Source organism: Tetrahymena thermophila (genome assembly GCF_000189635.1).
Source record: "Tetrahymena thermophila SB210 genomic scaffold scf_8254500, whole genome shotgun sequence".
NCBI lineage: Eukaryota > Ciliophora > Oligohymenophorea > Hymenostomatida > Tetrahymenidae > Tetrahymena > Tetrahymena thermophila.
Genome location: NW_002476275.1, coordinates 21,715 through 39,184, shown reverse-complemented (window position 1 = coordinate 39,184; position 17,470 = coordinate 21,715). Strand labels below are relative to the sequence as shown.

The 17,470-nt window shown below is 22.3% G+C and overlaps 5 protein-coding genes across 5 annotated transcripts; all 5 read right to left on the bottom strand. All coding sequences in view use genetic code 6, as the record gives it.

Annotated features, from left to right (window-relative positions):
* Window positions 1-471: 471 nt before the first annotated feature.
* Window positions 472-5,135, bottom strand: TTHERM_01277520 (cation channel family protein; the record flags this gene model as incomplete). The annotated part of the gene is made up of 7 exons (XM_001029839.2): window positions 472-2,071; window positions 2,132-2,887; window positions 2,943-3,114; window positions 3,379-3,522; window positions 3,575-3,811; window positions 4,059-4,103; window positions 4,268-5,135. The coding sequence occupies 7 exons, from the start codon at window positions 5,133-5,135 to the stop codon at window positions 472-474; spliced, it is 3,822 nt and encodes a 1,273-aa protein (XP_001029839.2).
* An 844-nt stretch (window positions 5,136-5,979) lies between these two features.
* Window positions 5,980-8,184, bottom strand: TTHERM_001277503 (cation channel family protein; the record flags this gene model as incomplete). Its single annotated transcript, XM_012799156.1, has 2 exons — window positions 5,980-7,612; window positions 7,667-8,184. 2 exons carry the CDS (start codon window positions 8,182-8,184, stop codon window positions 5,980-5,982), a joined length of 2,151 nt encoding a protein of 716 aa, XP_012654610.1.
* Window positions 8,185-12,267: 4,083 nt separating this feature from the next.
* TTHERM_001277501 (hypothetical protein) lies at window positions 12,268-12,600 on the bottom strand (the record flags this gene model as incomplete). Its single annotated transcript, XM_012799155.1, has 1 exon — window positions 12,268-12,600. One exon carries the CDS (start codon window positions 12,598-12,600, stop codon window positions 12,268-12,270), a length of 333 nt encoding a protein of 110 aa, XP_012654609.1.
* A 2,720-nt stretch (window positions 12,601-15,320) lies between these two features.
* Window positions 15,321-16,293, bottom strand: TTHERM_01277500 (cation channel family protein; the record flags this gene model as incomplete). Its single annotated transcript, XM_001029837.2, has 2 exons — window positions 15,321-15,404; window positions 15,475-16,293. 2 exons carry the CDS (start codon window positions 16,291-16,293, stop codon window positions 15,321-15,323), a joined length of 903 nt encoding a protein of 300 aa, XP_001029837.2.
* A 169-nt stretch (window positions 16,294-16,462) lies between these two features.
* TTHERM_001277491 (hypothetical protein) lies at window positions 16,463-17,107 on the bottom strand (the record flags this gene model as incomplete). Its single annotated transcript, XM_012799154.1, has 1 exon — window positions 16,463-17,107. The coding sequence occupies one exon, from the start codon at window positions 17,105-17,107 to the stop codon at window positions 16,463-16,465; it is 645 nt and encodes a 214-aa protein (XP_012654608.1).
* Window positions 17,108-17,470: the final 363 nt, after the last annotated feature.

The window sequence follows — 17,470 nt, the reverse complement described above, 5'->3', positions numbered from 1 at the left end:
ATATAATAATCTTATAACTTTTAGCTTTTATTTGTTAATTGAAAAGAAATAAATAAATTTTTGCTACTTAACATTCAATACAAAAATTTAATAAAATTTTTGATCAAATCTTCTCATATTTAATATGTCTTCTTTAATTATGATAATATAATTGATAAAATTTATTATAGCTTAATAATGAATAATTAATTATTATATATATTAGTTAGAGTTTTTGGCTAATACAAAATTTTATATCTGATCCAATTTAAAAGGCTGAAAATGTGAATTTTTTATGAGTAATTATGACCAATTTTTTATAACTAGGGGTATATAACCTAATATACTTTATAGTAAATTAATGTATAAAATACTAGAATCTTCCACATGAATTTTAAAATTAGAAGTATTTTTTTGTAAATTAATGTATGTAATACTAGAATCTTCCACATGAATTTAAAACATAGAAGTACCTTAGGTACATATAGTACATCAATTATTCTATAAGTAAAAATTATTAATAGGATATATGTTTCCTTTTTTCATTCTTGTACCATAAGAAAGATAAGTTGGTTTATATAGATTAATATCAAAATCTTAAGGAATTAATTTAAATACATTAGAATTTGCTTAAAATATAGAGAATTTAGTTAATCCTATATTTTAACGACGTTCTTTTGTAGCTAATTTAGTTTTTCTAAGTCTTTTTTATTCCTACTTCGAGCTTTTTAGTCTATGCAATACATTATCAAAATTATAATCTGGATAAAACTTCTTAAAGCATTACATTTTATCAAACTAATCCATTGGATTACCTAAGAATTAGGAGTCTAAATGCTGAAAACTTTTACCAGTTGTTAATTATAGAAGAAGAGGAATTTAAGAATTTTGAAGTATCTTAGAAAGTCTGTCAATTATTAATTCATTATTAGAGGTTTACTTTTTATTTTTACCTATTGATTATTATTTTAATAGATTATTTTACGAGTTTTCTTAGTTATGAGAAAGCCTATTACATTTTTTAGATATTAAACTTTATTCCTTGAGATCTTTTATGGATGATTTTGAGCTATCACATTTACTTGAGTTTTGTTAGTAGCTGTAATTGTAATTTACATTATTTATTTATTATGAAGAAATATTTTTATTATGCAAAAACATCAAAGCAGCAATATTCTAAATCTATTAGTCCACAGAATATCTTAATTCTTTTTAGCTTTAATTTAGCAACTTTAAACTTTTTGAAAAAGAGTTTTTATGAGATTGAGATTAATGACAAGTAATAGATGTCTTTTTATTACTTTCAGATTTTAAACTTTGTTAAGCTTAGCTATTTTCTTAGTGATAATGCTAAGGTTAATCTTCTTTATATTAACTAGATGTTTTATGAGATGATTTTTTACTTCTTTTTTTAATTTATTGTTTTTATTGATCTACTTATTGAATATTTGTTGAGTTTATGCTATTTTAACGAGTCCTCAATAATTCTAAAATTTTTGAGTTGCTTTAATCAGATCCTTCATTTTCTTTCTGATAAATAGTTTTCTATTATATTTCAGATTTTGTACGTTAAAGCGAATCTCTGCCTTTTTCGCAAAGTACTGCATTTGATTCTTACTAGCTTCTTTATCTAATGAAAATATTTTTTGAAGATTCCTCTTAATTATTTGAATTTATGCTATCTGAAGCCTCAAATGATTACCCAACAATATTTAAGATTGTTTTAGGGATATCTTGGCTTTCGTAAACCAAATTAGAATAAAGTTAATGGTCTTGATTAAATTGCTATTCTGTTTCATCATTATTTGTTTAATACGATTTTTGAGATTTCAGAATATTTTTAGATGATTTGTCTATTCTCTCTTTTACTGATCCTTTCATGCTTTTCTTTTAATTTTAATCTTCCTCTAAACAATTATTAGAAATATCACTTTGGGTATCATCTTCTTCATCTTCATCATTTTCATACTAAGACATTGTCTCATTAGAACTTAGTAAATTTTCATCAAAAAAGAAAAAGCTTTCACAATTTTCAGATTCTAAGTTTTATTTTAAGCAATCTATTGTATCTTAAATTTTCTTAAAGTTTTACCTAAATTAAATTAATATTTTGCATTAAAAAATAAATTTAAAAATAATATTTTTTTTGTACCTTGCATTTTATTTTCTTTTTTGATTAGCTTTTTGATTTTAAGATCTCTCTTAAAACATTGAAAAATTATGCTTTAAAACTACAAATTGTTTATCAAATAGCTTATGAGTTCTAGGACATTAATTAGCAATGTGATTACTGTCTTTACAATAATAACAATCGTTGTGAATAACAGATTTTTCTTTTTAAAATATAATTTGATCCTCCATCATTTTAAAGCGCTCAAAATCTTCTTTGTTTTCTTTGAGTATCTCTATAAATTCATCTCTGCTTATTTTATAAAGAGTGGATAAGTTTATACTCCTAGCAGAAGATTGCCTTTAAAGTCCAGAAAAAAAGGAAATATCACCAAATATCTGACCGTCTGTCAAAGTTTTTATGACACTAATTTATCCTTTCTTTTATATTTATTATTGATAAATTTCAATAATGCCACTTTAAATGAAGTAAATTGAAGAATCATCTTATTAATCTTCACTGATTATGATTTCATTTGGATTTACTAAAATTTCTTTCATTATAAATATTAATTTATTTAAAGTGGATTTTGAAAAATTAGAACTAAATAAATTTTAGTTGTTCAAAATTTTAGAATTGATTTCGAGAGTGATTTCATTCCTTAGCTTGTTTGAAAGCCCGCTTAATATTTTATCTTCTTATTATTTATCTCTGTCTTTTTATTCCTATGCTAAAAATGATAGATAATGCCTTACTCTACTTTTAAGTTAAATGCTTACATTTTTCCTAATCAGATATCTTATAAATTTTAGTTAATTATAAATTATCAAAAATAAATTTCATAATTAGTTACCTTTAAATAGTAGAAAGATCATCGTTTAATTGTTTTGAAGATTTCTCAATTTCTTATAAAATAAAACCTATGTTATTAATTGAATATGCAAATACACAGCTGAACAAAATCATTGTAATTGATATGTAAAGTGCTTCTACAGAATTAGCTGCAGAAATATCTCCGTATCCAACTTTTTTTAAATTGCTAACATTAGGTTGAATTTTTATTGTAATTTACAAATTTAGTTTAAATTTTTCGAAATATTTCTATTTTGCATTATTAAGGGGATTTGGGAGTAAATTTTTTTTTTTTTTGATATTTTTAAAGAAGCTAAAAATGTTTTTCCTATGGAGAATAATAATAAAATAATTAAAAAATACCCACCTCTTTGGTTTCAAACATTTGCGGATAAAAATACTTCACACTAAATTATTTAAAATACTTAATTAATTACCTGTAGTCATTGTTGTTATTGACCAATAAATTGCATAGATGTACTGTTGGTATATTGAATTAGATTGAATGCCAATCTTTTCTAGCCAATTAGTTTGATTATTATTTGCTTCTTATACTCCAACAAAATACCACCCTATTGCAGCTAAAATAAATTTTATTAAAATGTATTGAATCAATTAAATAAATTAATTTACCTAAGTGAGCAACTGTTATTACAGTAGCTAACTAATTTATGAGTTTGCAAATGTGTTTTTAATTTTCAGTTAAAGTGAATACATAATCAAATCTCTTTTTTTTGCTTGAAATTCCGTTTGCTTTAAGAAAAATGAGTGAATTTAATCCTAGTGCAAACACACTTTATTTCAGATCATAAATAACCAATTCGTTAGAGTAAATGATTTTATAGCCAAGCATAAACATACTTACGCAATCTGTTATAAATATTGAAGAGAAGAAATATTTTTTAGCAATAAGTATGCGCTTAATGATAATAACATCTTTCTCATAAAAAGCTGTGTTAAGATTAACTAAAATGTCTACTAAGAAGAGAGTGAAGATAGTAAAATTAAACTTCTACAAAAATTCAGTGTCAAAATAATTTTAATCGAAAAATATGATTAAGGAATAGACATATAAAAAGATATAAATGAAACCAACTAAAATTATATCCCAAATTACTCTTATTGAATTGCTTGGCATAAAGGTAGGAAACAGTTTTGCAAACTTTAAAATAACAAAAAGAAACCTCAAAAATTTTTAGCTCTAATGAATTTTGCTTTTATTTAAATGAAAGTGAGATAAATCATTGATAATAAGAAACTCCTAATGACTTAAACCTTCTATTTTTCTATTTTAATGTCTCAGTTTAAGAAGGGTAATAAAATTACTTGCATATTACCTAACTCTCATAATTCTATTCATAGAAGAATTAAGTAATCTACTAACTATTTTGGCAGCTTTTTGTAAGTTCTATTTATAAATTTTAGTTGCATTAAAGTCCTATTAAAATTAGTTTTAGTTTTGCAGCGCAAAGTTGACTTTTGTCCCTAGTTTTTTGATGTCTTTTTCATAGAATATGTCATCTTGAATCAAAATATGGCTATTATTTATGTTCTAATTACTCTAGCTGATACTTTTGCTTTAGGAGGTATTTTAAGAAGGCTGATTTTTTGTTCCACTTTTTATAATCGTATTTTTAGATAAAAAACAATTCGATTAGTCTTCATCATTGCGGTTTAAGCTATTATCATTTATAATCTTCCTTTAGGATGAAGAATTTTATTCTAGAATTACTTTTGCCTCTTAAAAATCAGATGACGGGCTATTCTAATTGACATTTATATTCATTTTTATAGCTTCTTTATCAGTGTAATTATTTTTAGACTAAGATTAAATGCTTTTCCGTTAATCGATTAAATAGTCCTAAAAGGTAATTTGTACTTCTTCTTCTTCTACTTTTTCCTCTTGTAGCATCTTGCAAATTGACTGATTTGCTGTGTTAACATTATTTTGAGATCCTTATAAAATGTCATTTATCTCAGCTTTAAAGCTATTGCATGAATTATCTTAATCACCTTCGTGGAATCTCTATGGTTAGCTATTCCTTATTTAAAATATATTATTAAATTTACCCATTTCATTTTATTCCTCATTAATTTCAAGTATTGAACTATCTTATTCGGTTGGCACCTATTTATAAAATACTGACAATTTTTTACTTTTAGAATTATTTTAAATTTCAAGTTTTTATTCCATCTCCTCTAGCTTACTACCTTTTAATTATAATATTAACTAAATTATTGATTATTTATTTATCTATATTAAAAGCTATAAAATAATCTAATAAATTTTAGTTTTTATTTGTTAATCGAAATGAAATAAATTTTTGCTACTTACTTGAAATTCAATACAAAAATTTTATTAAATTTTTGATCTAATCTTCTGTTTTTTAATGTCTTCTTTGATAATTTAATCGATAAAAATTACTAAATAATGTTTAATTATTTACCATCTATTTTAATTAGAGGCTGTGGCTGATACAAAAATTTTTCTTTTGATCAAATTTTAATTGCTTTAAATAAGTCCTGCTTCATAAAAAAATACGCATTTACAAATAAAGCTAGCTGTAGGTAAATTACCTTTAAAATTAGAATCATAACTATTTTAAATAACTATTTAAATGCTAACTTAAATTTTTCTATGTATTTTAAATGCCAATAAAGCAAATAATATGTTATTATTCATAAATTTAATAGATAAATAACAAAAATAAATATCTTAAAATACTGATAAAAACATGTTTTGAATACAATTCTTTTCTATTTAAGACATTTGCTCAATATTCATTTAGCAACCAATCCATTCAGAATAAACTTTAGCTAATGAATCAAAAAACAAAAATTTATTTTTAAAAATAAATAAAAAATCAATTTATTAGAATATTAAAAGACTAAGTTTTGCAAAAAATGAGAGGGATTCAGGTATTTAAAAAAATAATAATAAATATTATTAAAAAAATTATTTTACAACAAACTATTCTTATAAAATTAAACATATATTATTATATAATATATATGATTAATTTTAAATCTACTCTTAATCAATTATTTTATTGAGAAAAACTATTAATAGGGTAAGTAATTCCTTTTTACATTTAGATTCCATAAGAAAGATATGTAGGCTTGTATAAATTAATATTATAATCTTATTAAGGAACGAATCTAATTATGTTAGAGTTTGCTTAAAATATAGAAATTTTTGTCACTCCTATATTTTAGCGGCGTTCCCTTTAAGCTAATTTAACTTTTTTAAGTCTCTTTTATTCTTATTGTAGGATTTTTATTTTATGAATTATTTTATTAATATTATAATCAGGATAATACTTCTTAAAGCATTATATTTTATCAAAATAATCCATAGGGTTTTAAACATCTAAAAATTGAAAACTTTTAGCTGTTGTTAATTAAAGGAGATATGGAAGTTAAGATTATTGGATTATCTTAGAGAGTCTATCAATTACTTGTAATTCTTACTTTGAAAGTTATTTCTTGCTGATTTCAAGCGACTTATCAATTTTTACTTCTTCTAATGAGTTATCTTCTGACAGATTGCTATTATTAGATAATTTATTATTTTTTAAAGTGGCAGAACTTGACCGTGAACCTTTTTGATCTTTAATTCTTTTTATTGAGCTAGAATAATTAGCAGTATTCTCATAATAAATGTTATTTCCACTATTTAATTATTATGACGAAATGTTTTTGCCTTGTAAATATAATAAAGTAGCTATATTCTGGAATGCGTAATCTATAGAAATTCTTCTTTCTTAATGATTTTGATTAGATACCTTTTAATTTTTCTGCAATGTATTTAATTTAGAGTGAGATGCTATTAAATTATTTGTAGATTGTTTTTTATTGTTTTCTAACTTTAAATTTTATTAAATTTGACTGCTTTCTTGATAAATATTTTAAATTATTTCTTCAGAAGATTAAATTGGTATTTGCTTGGTAGATTACTTGTTTGAAATGCCATTTGAACCTTTTTTTATTTGACTTAAATTTTAATCCTAAAGATTATTTGGATGTTGACTATGCTAATGAATCTTCTGTTTATCGAAAATGTGCGAATTGCTAATAATTTCATTTTCATTTTAATTATTAGTTTATTAATACTATTAATCATTCTTTTTGTGTTAAATATTATTGGAGTCTCTTCTGTAAAATATTTTATTTTATTCCTATTAACTTTTTTATCTTTAAAAGATAGTTTTTTGAGACTCTTCATTATTTAAATCAATGCCTTCAGTTGCTTCGAAAGACTTTAATCTAGCTTATGAGCTCAAAGATTTCGATGCAATTTTATTTGTATCTTAATTTTCATAAATAAAATTTTCATGGCATTTCTCATTTTAATTTTCTTGATTTATTTATTATTCAGTTTCACTCTGATTAGATTGATTCGATTTATCAACAATACTCCTACTTGATTTATCTATTTTTCTTTCTTTCTCCTTTTCTTTTGCTTTAATGCTTTTCTTTTTATGTACATCTTTTTCTTATTCAAGAATTTGGCTTTGAGTATTTTCCTCATCTTCATAGTTCGAGCTTTGAGACATTGAATCATAAGAACTTAGCAAATTATCATCATAAATAAAAAAATTTTATCCGTCTGAATATTATAAATTATATTTAAGACGTTGAAGGCTTGCTAAATTTCTTTTAAGTTCTAGCCTATCAATAAAAAAAAATTAATACAATGAATCATTCTAATAAAAAAATGATTACCTACTATTTTATTTTATTTTTTTATTTGTAATTTTCTATTAAGATCTTTCTTAAAACATAGAAAAATTGTCTTTTAAAATGATAAATTGTTTATCAAACATTTTGTGAGTTCTTGGGCACTAATTAGCTATGTGATTGCTATCTTTGCAATAGTAGCAAACATTATGAATCACAGATTTTTCTTTTTGAAATATAATTTGATCCTGCATCATTTTAAAGTGCTCAAAATCTTCTTTATTCTCTTTAAGTACCTCTATGAATTCATCTCTACTTATTTTATACAGAGTGGATAAATTAACACTTCTAGCAGAAGATTGTCTTTACAGTCCAGTGAAAAACGAAATATCGCCAAATATTTGGCCATCTGTCAAAGTTTAAATCACTCTAATTTCTCCTTGCTTTTATATTTATTATTGATAAATTTCTATAATTCCATTTTAAATGAAGTAAATAGAAGAGTCATCATATTGATGCTCGTTGATGATGATTTCATTCGGATTGACTAAAATTTCCTTCATTATAAATATTAATTTATTTAAAGTGGATTTTGAAAAATTAGAACTGAATAAAAGATAATTGTTAAGAATTTTAGAGTTAATCTCAAGAGTAATTTCATCTCTCAATTTATTCGAGAGTTAGTACAATATTTTGTCTTCTTATAATTTGTCTCTGTCTTTTTATTCTAATGCTAAGAACGATAAATAGTGTCTCACTCTGCTTTTCAGCTAAATACTAACATTTTTCCTAATTAGATATCTTGATTTAAAGATTTTAAAATTTGTGTTAAAGCTCAATTTAATTAATTAATAATACCTTTAAATTGTTGTTAAATCGTCATTTAGCTGTTTAGAGGATTTTTCTATTTCCTACAAAATAAATCCAATATTGTTTATTGAATAAGCGAAAACACAACTGAATAAGATCATAGTTATAGATATGTAAAGAGCTTCCACAGAATTTTATGCAGAAATATCTCCATATCCAACTATATATTAATTTTTTAATTTCAGAAAAATATTTTTGTTAAATCTTTTAAGATATTTTTTAAAAATGCAGAAAATTAATTAGCTATTTTCGTTATTATTTTTAATTATTTAAACATTTTTATGAAAAAAATCAAAATGTTTTATTTTAAAAATTTGTTTATGTTTATTTTTTTAATTAAATTATTTATTTAGCTTCTAAATTTTTAAAAATTGAAAGAAATTTTAATCATTTTTGTAAACAGAAATTCTTACCTGTTGTCATAGTTGTTATAGACCAATAAATAGCATATATATATTAGTCCTAGATTGAGATAGATTTAATTCCAATTTTTTCTAACCAATTAGTTTAATTACTATTTACTTCTTACATTCCAACAAAATACCATCCTATTGCAGCTTTTAAAGGAAATATTAATCAAAGAAATTTATTTATTTAGTAAAATTTTACCAATATGTGCAACTGCTATCACGCTTGCTAACTAATTAATGAGTTTGAAAACTAGCTTTTAGTTTTCTGTAAATGTAAATACATAATCAAATCGCTTTTTCTTACTATATATTCCGTTAGCCTTAAAAAAAAAGAGCAAATTTAATCCAAATACAAATAGATTTTGATTTAAATAGAATGGAATAAATTTATTCTAATAAATAATTTTAGAACCAAGCAAAAGCACACAGGTTAAGTCTGTAAAAAATACTGAAGAGAAGAAATACTTTTTAGCAATAAGTTTGTGTTTTGTAATTATGATGTCTTTATCATAAAAAGCTGTGTTAAAAGTAATTACAATATCACTTAAAAATAAAGCGAATGCAATAAAGTTAAATTTCTGTATGAAATATTCATCAAAATAATTCTAATCAAAGAATATAAGCAAAGAGTAAATATAAAGAAAGACATACGTGAAAGCAACTAAGATAACATCCCAAATTACTCTGATTGTATTACTTGGCATAAAAATTGGTAAAATATTTACAAACTTAATTAAGCAAAGTAGAATCTTAAAAAATTTGTAACTCTAGTAGATATATCTCTTTTAGAAATAAAAATGAGATAAATCATTGACAGAAAGAAATTCTTATTCACTTAAATCTTCTAATCTTCTATTTGAATGCCTGAGCTTAAGATGATGAATAAAGTTATTTACATGTTATCTTATTCTCATAACTCTACTTATTGAAGAACCAAATAATACTTTAATTATATTTGCTGCTTTTTGTAAGTTCTACTTATATGTTGAACACCTCTTAAATTGTTAATCCGGCTAGTATTAGCTTTTCAAAGCGAGATTTACCTTTGTGCCTAATTTTTTATTGTCTTTTTCATAGAAAATATCATCTTGTATCAAAATATGGCTATTTACTTTCATGCAGCTATTACTTTTGCTTTTAATTTAAGAACCATTTTAAGAAATCTGATCATTTTTTATAATCGTATTTTTAGAAAATAAATTATTCGATTATACTTAGCTATCAACGTTAATATTTTTAGGGTCTCTTGTATTACTTTTAACAGAAATTTATTTGATTGTTTGGCTTTCTTAGAATCCTTGCTACATATCCTCGCTGACTTTAATAGTTGCAATTATCTCTTGCCCTTAAATCAAATTATTAACAGGCTATCGTTATAAATTTGTTGAATTTTGGCTAATATTTTGATATAATGTAACCTCTACAACTTCTTCTTGTTGACCTTTACTAAAGGATTGATTCGTAGCTTTGAAATCCTTTTGTGATTCGTCTAAAAGATCATTTATTCCTACTTAAAAGCTACTTAATGAGATATCTTAATCACCAAGATGTAATATTTATGGTTAACAATTCTTAATTTCAAAGAGATGCTTGGAGTCGCTTCTTAGATCTTCAGTATCATCTATCCCATATTAAATTGATCCTTCTTCCATTGAAGATTATTTAAAAAATTAGGATGGTTTTTAGCTTCTTGATTTATTTTTTACCTCTTGTTTTGAATCCATAATATATATTTTTGTAATATATGATTAAAAAGTAATCAGCCTGCTTTTTTATTTAAATTTTGTTTTTAATGATTTTTTAAATTGATAATTTTTTAATTAATTGACTAAATAATCATAATTATTTGATTATCTCAAAGTAAAAATTACAATAACTTTGTAAATAAAAACTTACTACTTTACTTTTTAATAATTATAATATAATTACTATGAAGGGAATTATAAAACCCTGTATTTAATTATTATTATAATTAGTAAATAGCAACAAATAATTGATTAACTATAAGTAATTAATTAATAAATCAATATTTATTGAAAATATTTTATTTATATAAAAATTTTATAAAAACTAATAAATCAATAAAAAATTAAATTGTTTTGATAATTAAATCATTAATTTTCCTTGAAATTAAAAAATAAAACTATTGTAATTTATCATATAAATGTATTTTATTACAACTTCTAAGTAAAGGTAAAAAAATTTTCAAACATTAGCTTGATGATTAATATATTAAAAAAATCAAGGTGATAAATAATAAGATATTAGATTAATTATTTTATACTAAATGTAAAATAAAAATAAATTACTTTTTGCACACTAAAAACTATTCTTAAAAAAACATAAAAATAATAAAGTTATATCATAAAAAATAATTTAATATGTATGAAAAAGTAAATAATTTCTTTCAATATTCAGTGTTAAAAATAATTAGATTATTATGAAATAATTTTATTTTTAATCTAAGATTTAATTTTTAGAATATTAATTATTAGTGTTTAGGTTTTTTTATACATAAATAGTACTTATTTAATTGACTATTTTAATTATACAAAAAAATTATATGTTTTCAGTAAAAGATTGTAAACAAACAATTTAAATGAAATTAAATTTATCAATTATTTTATTGAGAAAAACTAAACTTAGGATAAATAGTTCCATTTTACATTTTGACTCCATAAGATAGATTAGTAGGTTTGTATTTATTAATATTATAATCTTGCTATGGAACTATTTTTATCACTTTAGAATTTTCTTAAAATATAGAAATTTTAGTAGCTCCAATATTTTAACGGCGCTCTCTTTATGCTAATTTAGCTTTCTTAAGTTTCTTTTATTGTTGTTATAGGATTTTTAATTTATGCATTACATTTTATATATTATATTCAGGATAATACTTCTTATAAAACTGCATTCTATCAAAATAATCCATAGGGTTATTGTGTAAGTTTTAAGACTCTAAATTTTAAAAACTTTTAGCAGATGCTAGTTGAAGAAGCAGTGGTATTTATGAGTTTTGAAGTATCTTTGTGAGTGTGTTGATAACTTATAAATCTTTTTATGAAGGCTATTACTGACTAATTTTACTTAACTATTCAGTTTTATACTTCTCTTATGAGCTTTCTTGAAGATTATTACTATTTTTAGAGGATTTAGTCTTTTTTTATGTAGTAGAACTAGACCTTGATTCTTTTTGATCTTTTATTTTTTTTGATGTTAATGAATTATTTGCTGAGTTATCCTAATAAAAATTATTGCCACTATTTAATTATCTTGAAGAAACGTTTATGCCTTGTAAGTATAAGAAAGTAGCAATGTTTTGGAATGCACAATCTATAGAACTTTTTCTTTCTTAATGATTTTAGTTCAGAAGTTTTTAGCTTTTCTAGAAAGAATTTATTTTCGAGTGAGATGTTATATGATTGCTCGTAGATGCTTTTTTATTGCTTTCTAATTTATTATTTTATTAGTTTTAGCTATTATCATAATTATAGCTTGAATCTTACTCTTCCTCAGAATAACTTGAAGTTTATTTAACAAATTGTTTATTAGAATAAGATCGTTTTATTATTTGGTTTTTCTGCTAATCTCCTAGTTAAATAGTGATTGGAAGTTGGTTTTGTTGAAGAATCCGCTGTTTTTCAAAGATTCTAGAATTGTTATAATTAGACCCTTCTTTTTCACTTTAATTATTAGCATACTAAAATTATTGCTCAGATTTTAAATTTTAATAATTTTCTATTTCTTTTGTTTGGATCACTTTATTTGATTCTTGTTAACTTTTTTATCTATGCAAAATATTTTTCAAAGAGTCTTAATTGTTAAATTCAATGGCTTCTAATCCATCAAATGACTTTAATTTGGCTTATGAGCTAAAAGATTTCCAGACAATTTTGTGAGCATCTTATTATTCATAAATTAAGTTTGAATGGCATCCCTCAATTTGATTTTCTTAATTAATTTATTGATCTGCTTCATCATAGTGTGATTGATTTTGTTTATCGAGAATACTCTTACTTGATTTTGCTATTTTATCTCTTTCTTGTGCTTTTATACTTTTCTTTTTAATTGAATCTTTTTCTTATTACTGATCAAATACATTGCTATGAGTATTTTCATCATTTTCATAGTTTGAGTTTTGTGTCATTGTATCGTATGAGCTTTGCAAATTTTCATCATTAAAAAAAAATTGTTATTCATCTGAATAGCAATAATTATATTTAAGACGTTAAAGGATTGCAGAATTTCTTTTAATTTCTAATCTATTTATAATATTAACATTATTAAACTTATAAATATATATTAGGGCATTGAAACTCTATTTCAAAATTAAGTGTCAGACATCTATTTTTTGATATTGATATAACTTAATATATTTATAAATAGACCAGGCCTTAAGACACTTAATTTCAAAATTTAATATTGAAAACTCATTATTGATGCTATTTAAAATAGGAAATATAAATAAATAAAAATACTTTGCGTTTAATTTTTGTTTTCTTTTAGACCTTTCCTATTTAAACCTTTCTTAAAATTTGGTGAAATTATGTTTTAAAATTATAAATTATTTATCAATTATTTTGTGAGTCCTTGGACATTCATTAGCTATATGGTAGCTGTCTTTACAATAATAGCAAGAATTGTTAATCAAGAATTTTTCTTTTTAAAAAATAATTTGATCTTGCATCATTTTAAAGTATTCAAAATCTTCTTTGTTTTCTTTAAGTACCTCTATAAATTAATCTCTACTTATTTTATAAAGTGTCGATAAGTTTACACTTCTAGCAGAACTCTGTCTTTTTAGACCAGTGAAAAATGAGATATCACCAAAGATTTGTCCATCTGTCAAAGTTTGTATGATATTAATTTAACCTTACTTTTAAATTTATTGCTAATATATTTCGATAATACCATTTTAAATAAAATAAATTGAAGAATCATCTTATTAATATTCACTGATTATGATTTCATTTGGATTTACTAAAATTTCTTTCATAATAAAAAGTAATTTATTTAGTGTGGATTTTGAGAAATTAGAGCTGAACAAGTGATAACTATTAAGAATTTTAGAATTAATCTCTAGAGTGATTTCATCCCTAAGCTTATTTGAGAGTTAATGTAAAATTTTATCTTCTTATCGTTTGTCTCTATCTTTCTATTCTTGAGCTAAAAACGATAGATAATGTCTCACTCTACTTTTTAATTAAATTCCAACATTTTTCCTTATTAAGTACCTACATTTTTACATAAAAATTATATATAAAATTTAATTTGATAAAAAAATAAATACCTTTGTATTGTTGATAGATCATCATTCAGTTATTTAGAAGATTTTTCTATTTCTTGCAAGATAAATCCTATATTATTTATCGAATAAGCAAAAACGCAGCTGAATAAGATCATAGTTATGGAAATATAAAGCGCTTCAATAGAATTTGTTGCAGTAATATCTCCATATCCAACTGTTAATTCATAAAATATTTCTTAATTTAAATATATTTCAGGTTGCTTCGAAAATTTAATTGATTTTCCTTGGTAAATATTAACGGTATTTAATTTTTTATATAAAATAAAATACTATTAATATAATTTTTTCTAACAACTTTAACCAAAAATAAATAGTTAGATTCAAAAATTTAAAAAATATTTTAATTATCAATAAGATTTTAAAAACGAACCTGTTGTCATCGTTGTAATTGCCCAATAAATTGAGTATATGTACTAACCTTAGATTGAAAGATATTTAACTCCGATTTTTTCTAACCAATTCTATTAGTTATTATTATCTTCTTATACTCCAACAAAATGCCATCCTAAAGCAGCTTTTAAAAAGATATTTAAAGAAATAAAATAATATAAAAATTAATTAATTAATTTACCAATATGTGCAGCTGTAATTACGCTAGCAAGCTAATTTATAAGTTTACATACAAGTTTTTAATTTTCTGTAAATGTAAATATGCAATCAAATCGTTTTTTCTTAATGCTGATCCCATTAGCTTTCAAAAAATTAAGCATATTTACAGCTAAAGATGTGCTTCGATTTAAATAAAATATCACAAAATTATCTGAATAAATAGCTTTATAACCTAGTAAAAGCACACATATAAAATCAGTAACAAATACTGATGAAAATAAATACCTTTTAGCAATAATTTTATGCTTTGTTATTATGATGTCTTAGTCGTAAAACGCAGTGTTAAAAGTGATTATTATATCGCTTAAAAATACAGAAAAAGCAATTAAATAAAATTTCTGTATGAAATATTGATCAAAATAATTCTAATCAAAGAATATTAGCAAAGAGTAAATATAAAGAAAGAAGTATGTAAAAGCGACTTAAATAATATCCCAAATTACTCTGATTGTATTGCTTGGCATGAAAACTGGAAATAATTTAGTAAATGAAAATAGATAATTCATAATCTTTAAACAATTTTAGCCTTTTTGTATGCTTCTCCTTGAGGAATAAAAATGAGATAAATCATTGATAGAACAATATTCTTGTTAAGTTAAATTTTCTAATCTTCTATTTGAGTGTCTTAGCTTAAGAAAATTAATAAAATTTGATACATTTTACCTTATTCTCAAAACCCTATTAATTGAAGAACTAAATAGCATTTTAATTATTTTTGCTGCTCTTTGTAAATTCTACTTATATATTGAATTTGTGTTATGTTCTTAATTCAGCTAGTATTAGCTCTTCAAAACAAGATTCACCTTTGTTTCTAATTTTTTATTGTCTTTTTCAAAGAAAATATCATCTTATACCAAAACATGACTATTTATTTTCATGCGACTATGGCTAATACTTCTACATTAAGAACTATTTTAAGATATCTTATTTTTTGTATCATTTTTTGCAATTTTATTTTTAGAGAATAAAATTTTCGATTATATTTAATCCTGAAAGCTTTAAGAATCTTTAGTATTGCTCTTATTAAAGCTTTCTTCAATTATTTGGCTTTCTTAATTTTCTTATTCTATGTCTTCATTTATTTTTAAATTTGCTTTAATCTCGCTTTCTAAAACCAGATTATGTTTAGTCTATCCTAAAAATTTATTAGAGCTCTAACCTATAATTTGCATTAGAGGTTCTTCTTATTGAGCTTTACAAAAAGACTGGTTTGTAGTTTTAATATCTTTTTATGATTCTTATAAAAATTCGTTCATTCCTACTAAAAAGCTACTTAATGATACGTCTTGATCACCTTAGTGCAATTTTTAGGGTTCACAATTCTTATTCTTAAAATGATGGTTTGAGTCACCTATTTAATCTTATGCATCATTAACCTCACTCTATATTTTGGCTTCTTCAATTGTTATTTATTTAAAAAATAAGGATGATTTTTTTCCTTTTGATTTATTTTAAACTCCTAATAATTAATCCATATTTTTTAATTGCTGTTGATAAATGAAAAATTGCTGCTTTTTATTAAGAATTTATATAATAATTAAGTTTTTAAAAAGTAAATTCTGAATTTATTCCACACATTTAATACAATTATTCTACTAACATTATTACTATTAAAAACAATGTTTACTGTAAAAGTTTAACATTTCATAGTTTTAATTTACTAAAATATGTAAAATGTTAACTTTAATTATTTTTTTAAATATATTCTTAAAGATTTTAATTATTATTAACATTTTAATATTTATTAAAAATATAATAAATAAGCTGATTTCCTTAAGTTATAATAACTTATATCTATTTTCTAAGCCTATAATTTTCATTTATTTTACATAGTTTGAAGAGTAAGATGATAAAAATTAATTGAATAGAAAATAACCTTTTAGATTTATAATTGTAAATTTAAAATAAAATAAATTTTTTAAAGCAAAAATATTTTTTCTGATTTGAATTATTTTATATCTATCTGGTTATTATTTTATTTTTTCTGTCTTTTGATTTATTTAATATTTAGTTGTTAATTTAATAAAAAATGCATTTATTTTATCTGAATTACATTATATTTAGTTGTTAATTTTATTGCTTCTGCTTATATTTTTTTTCTTAATCATATAATTTGAATATAATTTGAAGTTTAAATGTTTTCTTTAAAATTTTAATTGTTAAAATCTAAAGTGCTAAACTATTAATCATTTATTTTTTTAATTTTAAACTTTTAATTTATAATTATTTTATTCTTAACTTTTATTTGATTTTATAACGACTTTTATATCTCGTAAATTAGAAAGCCATTAATTAATTAAAAAAATAGAAAACTTAAACATTATGCATGAGCACAAATTTTATTATTCTAATAGAATTTTAGGTAAAAATATGAATATTGATTTTCAACTCATAAACAAATTTGATAAACTAAACATTCTTATTTAATTTTTTATAACAATAAATTCGATTTATATTTTTCAAATAAATATACCGTAATCAATATTTACTCATAACTCACCATCAAAATTAAAATTATTTTTTATGATTTAAAAAAAATATTTTTTACTTTTAATCTAAGATTAGATTTTAAAATGTGAATTATTAGTATTTAAGTTATATAAACATAAATAGCAATTTAATTAATTAATAGAATAATTTTATTCTATAAAA